General features: G+C 35.5%; 1 protein-coding gene across 2 annotated transcripts in view; it reads right to left on the reverse strand.

Annotated features, from left to right (window-relative positions):
• Positions 1-8996: 8996 nt before the first annotated feature.
• The window catches only part of IntS3 (integrator complex subunit 3), a 254728-nt gene continuing 247320 nt past the window's right edge, over positions 8997-16404 (reverse strand). Inside the window, exon 10 of one of the 2 annotated variants that reach the window (XM_089594307.1) lies at positions 8997-9164. In XM_089594307.1, the coding sequence (XP_089450433.1) occupies positions 9090-9164 (75 nt within the window). In that variant the 3' untranslated portion in view covers positions 8997-9089. The remainder of the gene's footprint in view (positions 9165-16404) is intronic. The other variant, XM_089594308.1, reaches the window with a different exon arrangement.

Raw genomic sequence — 16404 nt, forward strand, 5'->3', positions numbered from 1 at the left:
CGTTTGAAACTGGGTCAGTCTTGGGGCGAAATGCTCAGCTGCTTTACCTCTCAGTGTGTTGGCGAGGGTGCCCGAAAAAAATAATTCGTTCTCCGGCCCTATTTGCCGTGCAATCATTTGCACCATTCTCCTGAACAGCGGTAGGTTAATTGGGTCCCCGTCGAAGAACGGGATGTTGCTTGTCATATGTCAGAGTGTCGGTAGAATATTTTGTAGTGGTCTTTGTGTGCCGTTTTCATCGTGCCCTATATAGGCTCTCTCCTCACCTGGTTGTGAATGTAGAAATATATCATCTCCCTGTCTTTGTTTGAGTGATTGCGGGACAGTCCAAGTGGGTTGGTCTCTATACGTAGGGCGAGCCACCCAGGCAAAAGCCGCTTTTTTCATCCATTCTAGTTCTTCACTGATCTCTCTGATTCTGCTCTCCAGGTGACGTCTTCCATCGTTTTCTATTAATGTACTCTTCATGCCCCTCCAGTCGTCATGTATGGCCGGCAAGGTAGGCCACCCAAAAATATCTGTATCCCCTGGTATTCTTTGTGGGCCCATTTCTTTCGCCTGGGTCGCAAAAATTTGTGTAGTTCCCCAGTTTTGATATGTCCTATCCGTTTCATACTGCTTTATTTCTCTAGTCTCTATCTAGTCCATCCCCCTCGTATCATTCAATTCATCCCCTTTGTTTTTGTTTGCCGTTAACCCGGTTTCATTTATTGTTGTAGTTGCTTTGCTTCTTTTCTCTGGTTTTTCTTTACTTTCGCCTTCATTGAAGCAAAGATCCCCATTACCACTGCTCTAGTTTCCTCATCCAACGCATCTAATTTTTCGCACCTGCTTGGTTCTAATTCTAATTTTAGCATTTGCTGTTCTATGTCTTCTCTTTGTGTGGTTTTGGTTTTCTTAAGTGTATCTGTTTTGCTCACACAACACACCCTGTTCTTATTTGGAAAATTCGGCTCACTCTGAGTCAGTGTAGTAGGTTCCGAGTGAGTGCAGACGCGTGGGTTTGTTGTATCGGAGGAGATAATGCTGAGGGCCCCTCTACCAGCTCTCGATACGATATTTGTTATGTTCAGGTCCTAATATTTGGTCCCTTTCACCTAGCTGCAGCAGCTTGAGAGAGAACAGACGGGCAAGAGAGTTTCCCTACTTTTCGTGCTTAATCCAATTTATGGCAGTTAGCCTCTCCTTAAGACGCTGTTCTTTCTCCCCTCTGGTCTCTGCTGTTTCCTATTTTCGACGGACTCGTCGAGTTTTTGCGTTACGAGTCACTGATTTTTCTCCCTGTTCTCGAATCTCTTATCACGTGAATCAGTTTCCCAACAAAAATTCTACTAATCCAATGAGTTATAAGTCTATTCTATTGCGTGATTTATATTTTGCATTTAAGAAAAAACACTAAAAGGGGGAGCGGACGAAATAATAAATTTATTTATATAATGTATATAAGTATGGCGGATAAATAATATATGTATATCAAAAATAAAAGAATAAGAATCAAACGCTCTTATGTCTACCTAATTAGTGCCTCTCCAATTTTGCCTTGGAAGTAAGGGATACGATTAATTTTACTAAATAAGTACTCACGTGCTAGTCGATATGCATACCAATAGGAATAAAATTTCTGGGACCATTTCCCTTGCCTCTTGTCTTTTTGATCCTGTGGTTATCAGCAATCGTTACCCTAGTCCTACTGGCTTCCGGGCTGCTGTCGCCGCTACTTGTTAACCGGTCCTGTTGCCTCTGATCAAATCCTCGGCTTCTTAATTTCAAATTGTCGTATTCTCGCGGCACTGCACTATGTGTGCTTCTCGACGGAATTTTCTTTGAAACGAGTACAATGAAAGTAAAAAAAAAATTACAACTCTTACCGTACCCCACACTTAGCACCAGAAACTGTTACGTAAGGAAGATATTGGTAAGGAGGTGCCTGGCGAGAATGATCAATACTTATTACTTCAAGGACCATTATCCAAGATACTGTAATCATAGGCAAGATAGCGCGTGTGTTCCCTTCAGAGGCTCGTGATGTACTCTCCCGATAGACTCTCTCCTTGCTCGCGCTTCCCTTCCCTTGGCCCTAGGGTCCCTCGTTATGAGGTTTGAGGAGAAGGAGCGTAGAATCTCACCTATACTATCGTACGTTACATAGGATTTTGCATGAAAAATTGTATTTAGTACGTCTTATAAAATGTAAAGAAGTGATCGACACGTACATTTTTTTTACAAATAAAAACTAAAATAGGTAAAGTACCTGAAAATTGTGGTATTTTAAAAGTTACGCAAAATACCACATGTATGCATCATTGTAAAGTATACATTACACATAAATGCTCTATAATAACGTTAAAAAAAATGAGCCCAGAAGAGTAAAAAAATGATTTAATACTTATAGAGGTGCAGCGTTTTGAAAAAAGTATGAACTCAACATATAACCTGAAATAACACAGAAATGGTTACATAAAATTTTCTGAAAATTCAGCCTTGTCTACAGAATCTCAAAACTAAGTATTCCTGACAGTTAAAAAACAAAAAAAAATTTTTTTCTCGTGTTATAATAAAAAACCAAAATGACGTATGTCTTTATGACATAACATATACAAAGAATACATCTATAGCTATGAAAAATAGAAAATCTTTAAGGGGCTATTTTATTAAAAAAAAAAAAAAAAGAAGCCACTCGTGTTGATTATTTTTCAAATTTATACATACTAGACCAAATGAAATTTTTTATGCGAAATGCTCATTAGCTTTTTTTCTATATTCCATAACAAAACAAAAAGTGTTACAATGAATGATTGTCAAAAACTTTTTTATTTAATAATGTTTTATGATTACCAGTTACTTGCTCGTGATGTTGAAGCCTAGGATAACTGAACAAAAAATAATGAAGAAAGTAATACAGAATAGTTAATAGTGGTAGCGAAATCGAAGATGATGATGAGCGTCTGACAAAGAAAATACCAATTTGACTAAGTTGCAATCATAAAACATTATTTCATAAGAGTATTTTTTATATGTATTTATGGTGGAATTTATTACTTTGAAATGGCAAATAAAAAAAATCCAATTGTGTTGTAATTACTATATTTCTACAGAGTTGCTGCTCTAACGCAATCAGACCATTATTATCAAAAATCATACTATTTCTTGAAAAACCATTTTATTTACAAATTGTTAAGCGATTAATTTTTCAGCACTGGTCAAGAAGATAACAAGTAGTTTAAGGCAAAGAGGTGATACATTAATAGAAATACCAACTTTTGTTGTGTCAAAAATGGTTAAGCGAAAGAAGCTTATTAGTGTCTAAAATGACCTTTAACTAAGAACAAAATTAGTTAATAGTGGTAGCGAAATCGAAGCTAGCTATCGTTTCGTCTTTACGCTGAATAATGCGACGAAACTTTACACTCTCAGCATACTTATTTTTCTCGTGGTCGAAGTGTGTTTGTAATGCCATTGTAATTTTGGCGAATGTGCACGTATCAGGAGTCTTCGCGGCTCACGTGGAATCTGATATTACGCGCTCAAAACCGCTCGTGGTCGGAAAATCATCGATATCTTGGCTTTCGTGGATTGTAAAATGACTTTTTCTTTAGAACTGGGGTAGCTCGCAAAAATATTACCTTCTGAGAATTTTGTTCTTAGTTAAAGGTCATTTTAGACACTAATAAGCTTCTTTCGCTTAACCATTTTTGACACAACAAAAGTTGGTATTTCTATTAATGTATCACCTCTTTGCCTTAAACTACTTGTTATCTTCTTGACCAGTGCTGAAAAATTAATCGCTTAACAATTTGTAAATAAAATGGTTTTTCAAGAAATAGTATGATTTTTGATAATAATGGTCTGATTGCGTTAGAGCAGCAACTCTGTAGAAATATAGTAATTACAACACAATTGGATTTTTTTTATTTGCCATTTCAAAGTAATAAATTCCACCATAAATACATATAAAAAATACTCTTATGAAATAATGTTTTATGATTGCAACTTAGTCAAATTGGTATTTTCTTTGTCAGACGCTCATCATCATCTTCGATTTCGCTACCACTATTAACTATTCTGTATTACTTTCTTCATTATTTTTTGTTCAGTTATCCTAGGCTTCAACATCACGAGCAAGTAACTGGTAATCATAAAACATTATTAAATAAAAAAGTTTTTGACAATCATTCATTGTAACACTTTTTGTTTTGTTATGGAATATAGAAAAAAAGCTAATGAGCATTTCGCATAAAAAATTTCATTTGGTCTAGTATGTATAAATTTGAAAAATAATCAACACGAGTGGCTTCTTTTTTTTTTTTTTTTAATAAAATAGCCCCTTAAAGATTTTCTATTTTTCATAGCTATAGATGTATTCTTTGTATATGTTATGTCATAAAGACATACGTCATTTTGGTTTTTTATTATAACACGAGAAAAAAATTTTTTTTTGTTTTTTAACTGTCAGGAATACTTAGTTTTGAGATTCTGTAGACAAGGCTGAATTTTCAGAAAATTTTATGTAACCATTTCTGTGTTATTTCAGGTTATATGTTGAGTTCATACTTTTTTCAAAACGCTGCACCTCTATAAGTATTAAATCATTTTTTTACTCTTCTGGGCTCATTTTTTTTAACGTTATTATAGAGCATTTATGTGTAATGTATACTTTACAATGATGCATACATGTGGTATTTTGCGTAACTTTTAAAATACCACAATTTTCAGGTACTTTACCTATTTTAGTTTTTATTTGTAAAAAAAATGTACGTGTCGATCACTTCTTTACATTTTATAAGACGTACTAAATACAATTTTTCATGCAAAATCCTATGTAACGTACGATAGTATAGGTGAGATTCTACGCTCCTTCTCCTCAAACCTCATAACGAGGGACCCTAGGGCCAAGGGAAGGGAAGCGCGAGCAAGGAGAGAGTCTATCGGGAGAGTACATCACGAGCCTCTGAAGGGAACACACGCGCTATCTTGCCTATGATTACAGTATCTTGGATAATGGTCCTTGAAGTAATAAGTATTGATCATTCTCGCCAGGCACCTCCTTACCAATATCTTCCTTACGTAACAGTTTCTGGTGCTAAGTGTGGGGTACGGTAAGAGTTGTAATTTTTTTTTTACTTTCATTGTACTCGTTTCAAAGAAAATTCCGTCGAGAAGCACACATAGTGCAGTGCCGCGAGAATACGACAATTTGAAATTAAGAAGCCGAGGATTTGATCAGAGGCAACAGGACCGGTTAACAAGTAGCGGCGACAGCAGCCCGGAAGCCAGTAGGACTAGGGTAACGATTGCTGATAACCACAGGATCAAAAAGACAAGAGGCAAGGGAAATGGTCCCAGAAATTTTATTCCTATTGGTATGCATATCGACTAGCACGTGAGTACTTATTTAGTAAAATTAATCGTATCCCTTACTTCCAAGGCAAAATTGGAGAGGCACTAATTAGGTAGACATAAGAGCGTTTGATTCTTATTCTTTTATTTTTGATATACATATATTATTTATCCGCCATACTTATATACATTATATAAATAAATTTATTATTTCGTCCGCTCCCCCTTTTAGTGTTTTTTCTTAAATGCAAAATATAAATCACGCAATAGAATAGACTTATAACTCATTGGATTAGTAGAATTTTTGTTGGGAAACTGATTCACGTGATAAGAGATTCGAGAACAGGGAGAAAAATCAGTGACTCGTAACGCAAAAACTCGACGAGTCCGTCGAAAATAGGAAACAGCAGAGACCAGAGGGGAGAAAGAACAGCGTCTTAAGGAGAGGCTAACTGCCATAAATTGGATTAAGCACGAAAAGTAGGGAAACTCTCTTGCCCGTCTGTTCTCTCTCAAGCTGCTGCAGCTAGGTGAAAGGGACCAAATATTAGGACCTGAACATAACAAATATCGTATCGAGAGCTGGTAGAGGGGCCCTCAGCATTATCTCCTCCGATACAACAAACCCACGCGTCTGCACTCACTCGGAACCTACTACACTGACTCAGAGTGAGCCGAATTTTCCAAATAAGAACAGGGTGTGTTGTGTGAGCAAAACAGATACACTTAAGAAAACCAAAACCACACAAAGAGAAGACATAGAACAGCAAATGCTAAAATTAGAATTAGAACCAAGCAGGTGCGAAAAATTAGATGCGTTGGATGAGGAAACTAGAGCAGTGGTAATGGGGATCTTTGCTTCAATGAAGGCGAAAGTAAAGAAAAACCAGAGAAAAGAAGCAAAGCAACTACAACAATAAATGAAACCGGGTTAACGGCAAACAAAAACAAAGGGGATGAATTGAATGATACGAGGGGGATGGACTAGATAGAGACTAGAGAAATAAAGCAGTATGAAACGGATAGGACATATCAAAACTGGGGAACTACACAAATTTTTGCGACCCAGGCGAAAGAAATGGGCCCACAAAGAATACCAGGGGATACAGATATTTTTGGGTGGCCTACCTTGCCGGCCATACATGACGACTGGAGGGGCATGAAGAGTACATTAATAGAAAACGATGGAAGACGTCACCTGGAGAGCAGAATCAGAGAGATCAGTGAAGAACTAGAATGGATGAAAAAAGCGGCTTTTGCCTGGGTGGCTCGCCCTACGTATAGAGACCAACCCACTTGGACTGTCCCGCAATCACTCAAACAAAGACAGGGAGATGATATATTTCTACATTCACAACCAGGTGAGGAGAGAGCCTATATAGGGCACGATGAAAACGGCACACAAAGACCACTACAAAATATTCTACCGACACTCTGACATATGACAAGCAACATCCCGTTCTTCGACGGGGACCCAATTAACCTACCGCTGTTCAGGAGAATGGTGCAAATGATTGCACGGCAAATAGGGCCGGAGAACGAATTATTTTTTTCGGGCACCCTCGCCAACACACTGAGAGGTAAAGCAGCTGAGCATTTCGCCCCAAGACTGACCCAGTTTCAAACGGTGCAAGAATTTCTCCAGGAACTTTCAAAGAGGTACGGAAGCATAAACAACTCAGATACCCTAATGGCAAGGCTAAAAATAATCAAGCAGCAAAACAACGAGTCAATAGAAGGCTATGGCGGGAGGGTGCAACATTGGTACAATAGACTGATGATGCTACACGATTCGAACCCAAACCTATTGCCTATCCAAAAACAAGTGCTGAAGGAAAGCGTGGAAGCAAAGGCAGTGAGACAATTTACTTATGGTCTACAGCCAACATTTAGGCGTAAAATCACTAGTCTAAACCCGAGGACCCCCTGTGAAGCAATCATAGAGGCACTGAAAATTGAGAGCGACCTTAGTTTACGGCACGCAGTACTAGTATGTGCACTACCCACATACAATAAGACAGCAACCGAATGGGGGCCACTAGTAAATCTGGCAAGAAAAGAAGAAAACACGGCAGAAACCACTAATGAGGTACAAGGCGCCGCAGCGGTAAACGAAAAACGCTGTATATATCGCAACGGCCGAACCAGGCATTTAGTTGAAGAATGCCGAAAACTGCTAGCGGTGATAAACAAGAGAAAAACTTCAAGAGATAATGGGAGGGAACCAAAGGGAAATTGCAATTACTGACAGAAACCGGGACATTATGCGAGAGACTGCCGCTCACGCAAGCAAGACAGGGACGAAGAGGACAGACAGCAAAACGAGGGGCATAACTAACCCATAGACAAAACCAATACTAACAGAAATGCCCATAACTACGGAAACAGAAATGATAATGCTAACAACAACAATTACAAAAATTATAACAAGGGCAACAACAATGGCCCAATGGAGCCTTATAACGGGAATAATAATTACTACAGCAGAAATAATCATTACAATAATAGAAATAACAACTACAATGACAGGAATGATAACTTTAATGATAATAATTACAAAAATTATTACAGGGGTTATAACAATGGCGCAACAGAGGCTTATAATAGGAACAATAATTACAATGATAGGTATAATAATTACAATACCAGAAACAATAATTATAATGGCTATCGGGGCAATGGGGACTCATACAATAACTACAGCAGGGACACATCCAACCATTATGGAAATGACCATACAAATCAGGACAGTAGGGACGAAAGCAAAAAAATTCCATCCATTTATCTAGTAAGGGGATCTATGAATTATTGATTTGGTAGAAGAAAGTGTTGAGCATTTAGGAAAAACAGTTTAATGATAAAACGTGTAAAGTTTGATTGTATCCACAAAGTTAAAGAATTTAAAAAAAGTTCCACTATCTTAGCACATCTCTAATAACAGTGTCTAGATAAACTTGTAACAGATGACTTTAGCTTTGTTTGAAAGCACCTCAACTACCTAACCATTTACTATCACATTTTTTTTTTTTAGTTAATGTTCTTCAGGTCTAAGCTTAAGCAACCTGTGCGACGAAATAGGGAAAAAACAAAGAGAGAAAAAAAGTTTTAAAAAACCATACACATTGACATGACAGACAGCCAGGAAGTAATGATTCGACTCAATATTATTTCCTATCACAATACTGTGTTTTATTGTGCATCACTGTATGCTACATGAAAGGACAAGTAATAAAATGTGTATTACTACAAAATAGTGCTCATGGTAGAATAATCTCTTCTACGAAGCATTATATTTATTTTTAATTTTAAAAGTATCATTAGATATTTGAAAACAAAAACACTTGCTTACTTTCCTTTTCTTTACTTGACACATACAATTAATCGAGAATCCCATTAATTTCAATAAAAAAAAGAGAAGTAAAGATAAGTTAAGGAATTTAAGATAAAAGAAAAGAGTATTTTTCTTACCCTAAAAACTTACCTAATACTTTTTAAGTTGTACTAAAATCAATATAATAATGCCATTCTTGTAATTAAAAATTTTAACTAATTATATCTAGTGAAATAATAACATTTTTATAAGTGGAAGGAAACAGTTAGGTTGATAAAACTTTGCTTTTTTTATTAAAAATTTATTGGTATAAGATCCATTTTTCTAAAACATTTTAATAATGACATCAATAACACTTATTTCGACATTATATTTTTTTTATTTCACGGGTGCTATCTACAAATTTAAAAATACATGTAATTCAATCGCTATCCGATCCAACCGGATTAATTTTTTTTCTCTTTTTGGCTTGTTTCGGTTTTAAGATTTCTTCATCCTGTTAGAAAACAAATAAGGAAGCATATTACTATAAATCAATATCACAATATTATTTAATATCAAAATCAAAATGCATAGAAAAAAGTCAACTCATTTTTTAAAAACATTTTATGTTGATAGAATGAATTTTAATTGTTAAAGTTTACTTAAAAACGTATTATGTTTGTAATGTGAGCAAATAAAATAACACATTTAAATAACTTTTCAGAACATTTACTTAATAAAAAGTAAAAATTAAAAATAAATTTTTTTATTGAACATTTTTAAATTAAAGTTGCAAAATATACTTATTTTGTTTTATTTAATTTTTTTTAACCGGGTTAGCGCAACAGCCTACGGGCCTAGTCGCTAGGGCCACCCACTCACCAACTACATGTATGGCCACACCTATTTCCAAGGTCTCAACTGATATCATAGCTCATCATACCATAGGCACAGTGTGAGTATCTCCTGTGAAACACCTTGCCAGTTAAGCTGACACTCTCTGGACCAATGTTGCATCGGGTCCACTCGCCACTGTGTAGCCTTTCCCTATAGAGGACTCTGTATTTCAGGACGTTCACTCCTCACCGGTTCAGCCGGCGCTCTCTGCCGAATCATCAGATCCAGGCTAATTAGCATTCGTGGAGAAGTCCCATGTTTCAGGGACCACTCCTCGCCGATAAGGCCGGCGATCCCTGCCTAGCGCATCGAATGCGCTAATCTTTACCTATAGCTCTAACACTGTTTCGCATTTTTCCGGTAATGAAGGTGTTTGAAAAAATCTGCACTCTCCAGGAATACAACCCACGATTCCTAGAACGGCATTGTATCGGTACAAAGCACGCTCACCACTGAGCCAATGCCACTCCTTCAAAATATACTAATTAAATTGAACTTATTGAGAATGAGTCACGAACATTGTTAAGAACTAAGATTACTAAGTTGAACTAAGCAAGCGCAAATATTTCTTTTTCAATTTCCACCATCGTTGGCTACCACATTTTGATAGATAACGAAGTCCATGTTAAGCGAGGAGTGGTTTACAAAGTTAATGTAAATATTTTCGACAACTCGATAGTTTGCTTGGAATCATCGAGAGAGTAAAGCGTGAGCAAACACCTTTTTTTTAATCACACACTTAAATTAATTTTTACTTAGTTAACTTCACTTAATTTTTCATTATTTTAATTGTTAGTTGGATTTTCTCGAAAATTTTTTTACCGATGTATAACGTACCAATACACACTATCTGAGAATATAATACGCATGGTTTTTTCAGAAAAAAGTTTTCGAAATCGGGTCAAGTCAAATGGTCATTCTTGGTCAACAACCAGTGTCACATAAAAGCAAATTCGAACTTGCTACACTGTCTTAAAGATTGATCGATAAAAAATTTATTTGAAAACTATCTTCTTTATTTTGAGAGTTTTGGGAATCTTTTAGTTAGTTGTCGAGAAATCAGTACAGTTCCTTTTATGAGCAACTTCAATCATAGAAATCTAAGAAAGTTAAAATAAAGGTTAATTTACATGATACTGCAAATTCTTTTATCTACAACAGATATAAACTGCTTTATCAAAAGAGTAACTTCTATAACACCACTGCTGAATGGATCATTTATCGAGAACAAAGAATCTTAATTGAATTACGAAAATAAGACTTTACTAAACTTACGAAAATAAGATTCTTAGTAATATTATGTAAGAAAAAGTGTTTAGATTATTATTTAATTTTAATGCGAGATAAGAAAAGATACAAGAACTAGAAATTCATACGCTCAAGGGCAGTCCGGAGAAACTTGAAGTTTTCTATTTACCGATAGAGTTGATCTAATTTTTTAACCTTATCACATTATTTATCAAATACCTAGCTATTTTCTAAGAAAAAGAGAAGTTGACGCATATTCTTAACATTTTTAAGAATAATTGAACCCTAGACTCTTTATTAAAAAATATAGGGATTTATTTAAAAATGGACGAGAAAGACGTAAAATCAGATGTCAAGTGAACTATGCATGATCTAATTTTACACCTTTCTTTTTAAACTACAATAGATTGTACTAAAATTTATTTTGAATTGTTCTACGATGTTAAAAGAATGTACGTCAACCCTTTTGATGGCATAAAAATAAGCAGAAAAAATTAATTACAGTAAGTAAAAGTAATTAGTCAAAGAACGGTAGGGTAGGTAGCTGATAAATCAGATGTAAACTTATGATACATATTTTTGATGCTCTAAGGAATATATAAGGACTGATTTTGGTGAGATTAATTGTGATTTGGAAACAAAAGACGAAAAATCGGATCATGTGTCGTTCTTTTAACATCTGATTTTACGTCTTTCTTCTTCAATTTTCAATAAATCTTGCTAAGTCTGAGCTTGAATTATTCTAAGAACTGTCAAGAATGTGTAACAACTTCTGCTTTTCTCATAAAATAGCTAGTTATTTAATAAATAATAATGTAAGGCTTAAGAAATTACATGTTTAGCTTTCTATATATGTACAGTTCACATTGAGTCCGTTTAAAGTGCTAAAATAAACTGATTTTTCAATTAGTTTAATTACTCGTAGATCCAATCAAATCAGAATCAAATCTAATTTAATAGTGGTATGAAGTTTTCAGTGGAGCGAAAGAAATAGATGAAAAAAGTATGGAGTTTCAATGTTTTGTCCTAGATCTTTAGCAGTAATCTTCAATGAGCAATTCTGTAAAACAAGCTCGAGCATTTTTTAAGACGATTGACTCTTACAAAATATATTGTTTCATGCCATCCTTGTTCCACCTGGTTATAACCGTTACCATACAAAATTGATGTTTTTATTTATATTTCATAATAGTTCAACAGAATGTGCAATAACTTTGGGTTGACATATTTCTTCCTGTTGAAGGACGTTCATCACAGTTAAAGGGAAAATGTAGAGAGTGCAGTGAGAGGGGAGCGAGCATGCGGCAGCGCCGGGAACTGTTTTGAATGCATTTGTATACCTATATATTTATAGGTGTCTGACAATTTTTTTTTATTTAACTGCAAAAGTAACGTGTCGATCTCTTTGAAAATTGAGATTAAGAGCAATATTGTGGTATTCCGTCATGCAAAAAAAAATTAGAAAAATTTCTCATACTCTTTTCTTATAAATTCCATTCTTATGTGACTTCTCCATAAGGTTACGTGTTAAATTAAAGTTTTATCAACATTTAATATTTAAGAAACGGTGTTGTGAAACGATCTCAAATTTTCCATGTGACTTTCTCACATCATTACGAGCATTCTGTTGAAATTTCATGAAGATCGTACAGAAAATGCTATGTATGATAAACGTCCTTAAGGAACCCTAATAATCCTAGCAGTGAAAATATTGCACATCACATTACGTCTTTTACATTTGTTATTTAAAGGAAAAAAAGTATTCTCCGCTGTGTGACCATTTTAAAGCATTTTTTGGTAAATTAAATCTATAATTCAAAAATGTTAACCACTTTAGGCAACTGAAAAGATATATATATATATATATATATATATATATATATATATATATATATATATATGTATATACATATATGTACACATATATGTTATATAACAGTCGAAAAATAAAGTTCTCAATGCTCTACTACACACTATTATCTTCGTGTAGTTGAAATAAGTTGTCAATAAGAGTTTTGATTTTAAGTGAAATTTTCAAGAGTTCTGAAAACCTTATTTTTAGAAAAAGACATCCCTGAAGTGCAAAAAATTAATGTTTTAGCGATTTTCAGCTATATATTAATCAGCTGTTGATGAACTATTTATAACTCACGTTGCCTAAGTTTTTACCTTAACATGTCAATCATCGTAAATATTCAGATGAAAAAAAACTGTTACATCTGCAGCTTGGTCACCATGATATTGATTAATACACGGTCGTTCGTGTATTGTCTATCGTCAGTTCATGCAAATTAAGTCAAGTCATTGTAATGTAACAATTTTTGACATTTTAATGAAAGAAATATTTTAATTATTTTTACGTTATTTTAAGCAGAAAAGTTCTTTTGATAAATTATTAGAAAGTCCATAAAGTTAACAGAAAAAACTATAATATTAATAATTATTACATTGCGCTTACTTGGCTTTATTTACCTGGACTGATAAATGAAAGACGATACACCGTGTGTTTGTCAACAATACCACAGTTGCCAAGCAGCAGATTATTATAAATCTTTTCCTACATACCACGAGTATCTATCGGCAAAGTGCAACTAAGAAAAAGAGAAAAAAAAAGGAAAATGATGGCTATTAGTACACAGTACATGGTATAGTTTACGTTAAAGCAACTGTGAGAAAATATTAAAAATTAATACTTTTTAATTAATGGACTGTTGCAAATAATTTTTTTAAATATTTTATAACTTATTGATGATTTACTGCCAACAAATTTGGAATTTCTATAAAGTTGAATCATGAAAAAATCCTAGAAAACTCCTGGAATTTAACAATGAAAAACTTCGACAAACCCTGATGTTGTTAATGTATATACTGTTTACCTCCTATTAACAGTGACATTGGAGTGAAAAGTGCAAACTTAAAATTAACCTCTATCGATTGTTATAAATTTTGGACATCCGTATCGCACAATCGGATATAGCACAAGTCTTATAGAGGACAGAGGCCATTCTTGAGATGGTAATTTTTTTGATTGCACAGCTTACGGCCAGCGAGAGAAGCGATTGATTATGGTAAGAACGTATGAGAATCCTTGACAAGTCTTGAGAGGTCGAAATATGTAATTATGCAGGTGGTCGTAGAGATGAGCTTTTAAGTAGCACAAGTTGAATTCCTGAAGATAGGTTTCCAAAATTTATGAGGAAAATATGGCTTGATATAAAAGACATCGCAGAACATTGCATGTCTTACAGAGCCATAGATGAGCCTGTTAACAGTGACATAAAATATTTAGTTATTGAGCAGACGTTGAAGTTCGGAGTTTGACTATTGCACTAGCAAGAGTCGATCGAGATCGATGAGGGTGGGCAGTCACAGAGCATCGTTTCACGAGGGTGAGTCTGCCACCTTGTTGGCGATACCCTTAATGTATTACATGTTAGTAAAAAATTTAAAGATGAAGCTAAGCCACCACTAACGACGTGATAAAGCTCTCTTAGGCTTTTACTTAAAAGAAAAAATGAGAAGTTTTAGGTCAGTCACCAAGACAAGGTTTCTGTCCTTCACCATGCTACGAAATTGTTCGACCGAGCTACAGAGAGCCTTGAGTACTTGATTATTGGCATTATATTGCTTTTGTGCATCTGAAAAGACCTTGAGAAAAAACGATGGTAATGTCTACTCACCATAATCCAGCTGTTCCACTGAATGGATCAGAGGCATCAAAGATAATTCTAAGCTGTGCGTCAGTACGTGCGTACGCGATGAACATGGCATTGGAAAGTTAACGTTTGCATTTGATGAAAGCATCTACAGTTTCTTGGATTCATGGAACCAGGCATTGGTCGTCCTTCTTTGCGCTGTGTAAAAAGTATATTAAGACGCTTGTGCTACTGTAGCATCTGTTACGCAACGGAGATATAAATTGATAAATCTGAGGAAGCGGTAAGGTCGAAGATAATTTCCGTTACGCAAAGCTCGTATATGACTTTAACGTGGTCTGGCAGGGGTTGAGAGCCTAGGTATGATACCTTGTATCAAAGGAAGTTAAGTGTGCTGGCGGTAAAGATACATTTTTCAAGGTTAAGAGTAAGGTCGCACAGTTAAAGTCAGTTGAAAACAATACTAAGGTGTTGCCATGTTTGACCAAGAAGGTAGATGCTCCGACAAACTCAACAGTATAAGCATATACGAAATCCAAGGATCGAGTTGGTGACTTGTCAAGTTTTGTGAAGTGTTCTAAAGTCTAAAAGTAAACACTGTGAACTCAGAAAGGCTGAATGGTGTTGTAATGAGAGTCTTGAGAAAGTCTTCTTTAGACAATAGAATTTGGTTAAAAGCTTTTACTAGATTCAGTGTTGAGAATACCGTTTTTCTTTGGAGGAACGTAGCAATGTCTTTGAGACATGAGATCAGGTGGCGATCAGGCACTGTACCAGGGTTGAGCTTCCTGTAGTCTCTACAGAGTCTGAAAGAATCTTTTTTTTGGACCAAATGTGTCGGGCATGCCCGCTGACTGTCGCTTCGTAGACAAATATTATGTTCGATTTATTTACTGAAAATGTATTCATTTTGTAAGACGTCTGGCTCTTCCAGCCATCGTGGCTCCTATTCACATTGTGCAAGTAGTTGGTGGGGATAACAGGAAGCGATCAAAGACCCCATGGTCAAAGAAAACTGCCTAGATTCAGAACTTTCGCTGGCACGATGCACGGTTGACAACACAATTTTCAGTGTTTTATCATGTAAGGGTTCTCAACGTAGATCTGATTGGATTTATTGTAAGGGTATTATTTGCAATTACTGTATTTAAAAGTAAAAACAAGTACAAGTTTATTTAAAAGTAAAAGTAAGTACGGAAAATACCACAAACCATAAGTTGGCTAGGCAATCCATGGTAAGATTAAAAATTCTCGTTAACTGGGGAGATTAAACAAAAATAGGCTGTTTCCTTATGTTTTTGGCCAGAAAGTTAATATCAAAGCACCCCAGCAAGCGCTAACTCTTAAGAGAAAGCGGACTTAATCCTACGTGAGAGGAGAGAAGCTTGGTGATAAGTACATGAATCTCTGTGCCATTAGCAACATAAGGTTGGGGGACGTCCATAAATTACGTAACGTTTGTATGGGGGGGAGGGTACCTAGAGGTTTGTTACAAATTTGTTACATAAAAATCATTGGGGGGGGGGGATTTATATTTACCGTTACGTAACGCTCGAAACTAAAAAATTTTAATCAATAGAATAGTGTTTCATTTAAACATGAGCTTAAATTATTCAAAAGTAATTTGTATCTCACGCTGCAGCATGATAGTAAGCGTCTGGTCTCTTTTAGGTCTTTTTTAAGAAATATATATGCGTTTTTACCTCTACCATGCTGCATGTAAAGGTGGGTTTTGTTTTGTATTATGCGTATGTACGTGCATTTAAATTCAGCGCTCAGGGGCCTTGCTTTCTCAGGGTGGCGCCACTGCATGGTTCGAGGTGTCATAATCGTGTATGTATCGCCGAGCCTGCAGTCTGCAGCAGCAGATAAAGAAGAAAAAAGCAGAGCGTGTGTGTGCATCGTGACCAACGGACCAAGAATCAGAAGAAGTTCGCGAGTCACCTCGTGCTA

Source organism: Copidosoma floridanum, unplaced genomic scaffold (assembly GCF_036245765.1).
Source record: "Copidosoma floridanum isolate Cflo_tuat_1 unplaced genomic scaffold, Cflo_Japanese_pri ptg000021l, whole genome shotgun sequence".
In the NCBI taxonomy this organism is placed as follows: Eukaryota; Metazoa; Arthropoda; class Insecta; order Hymenoptera; family Encyrtidae; genus Copidosoma; species Copidosoma floridanum.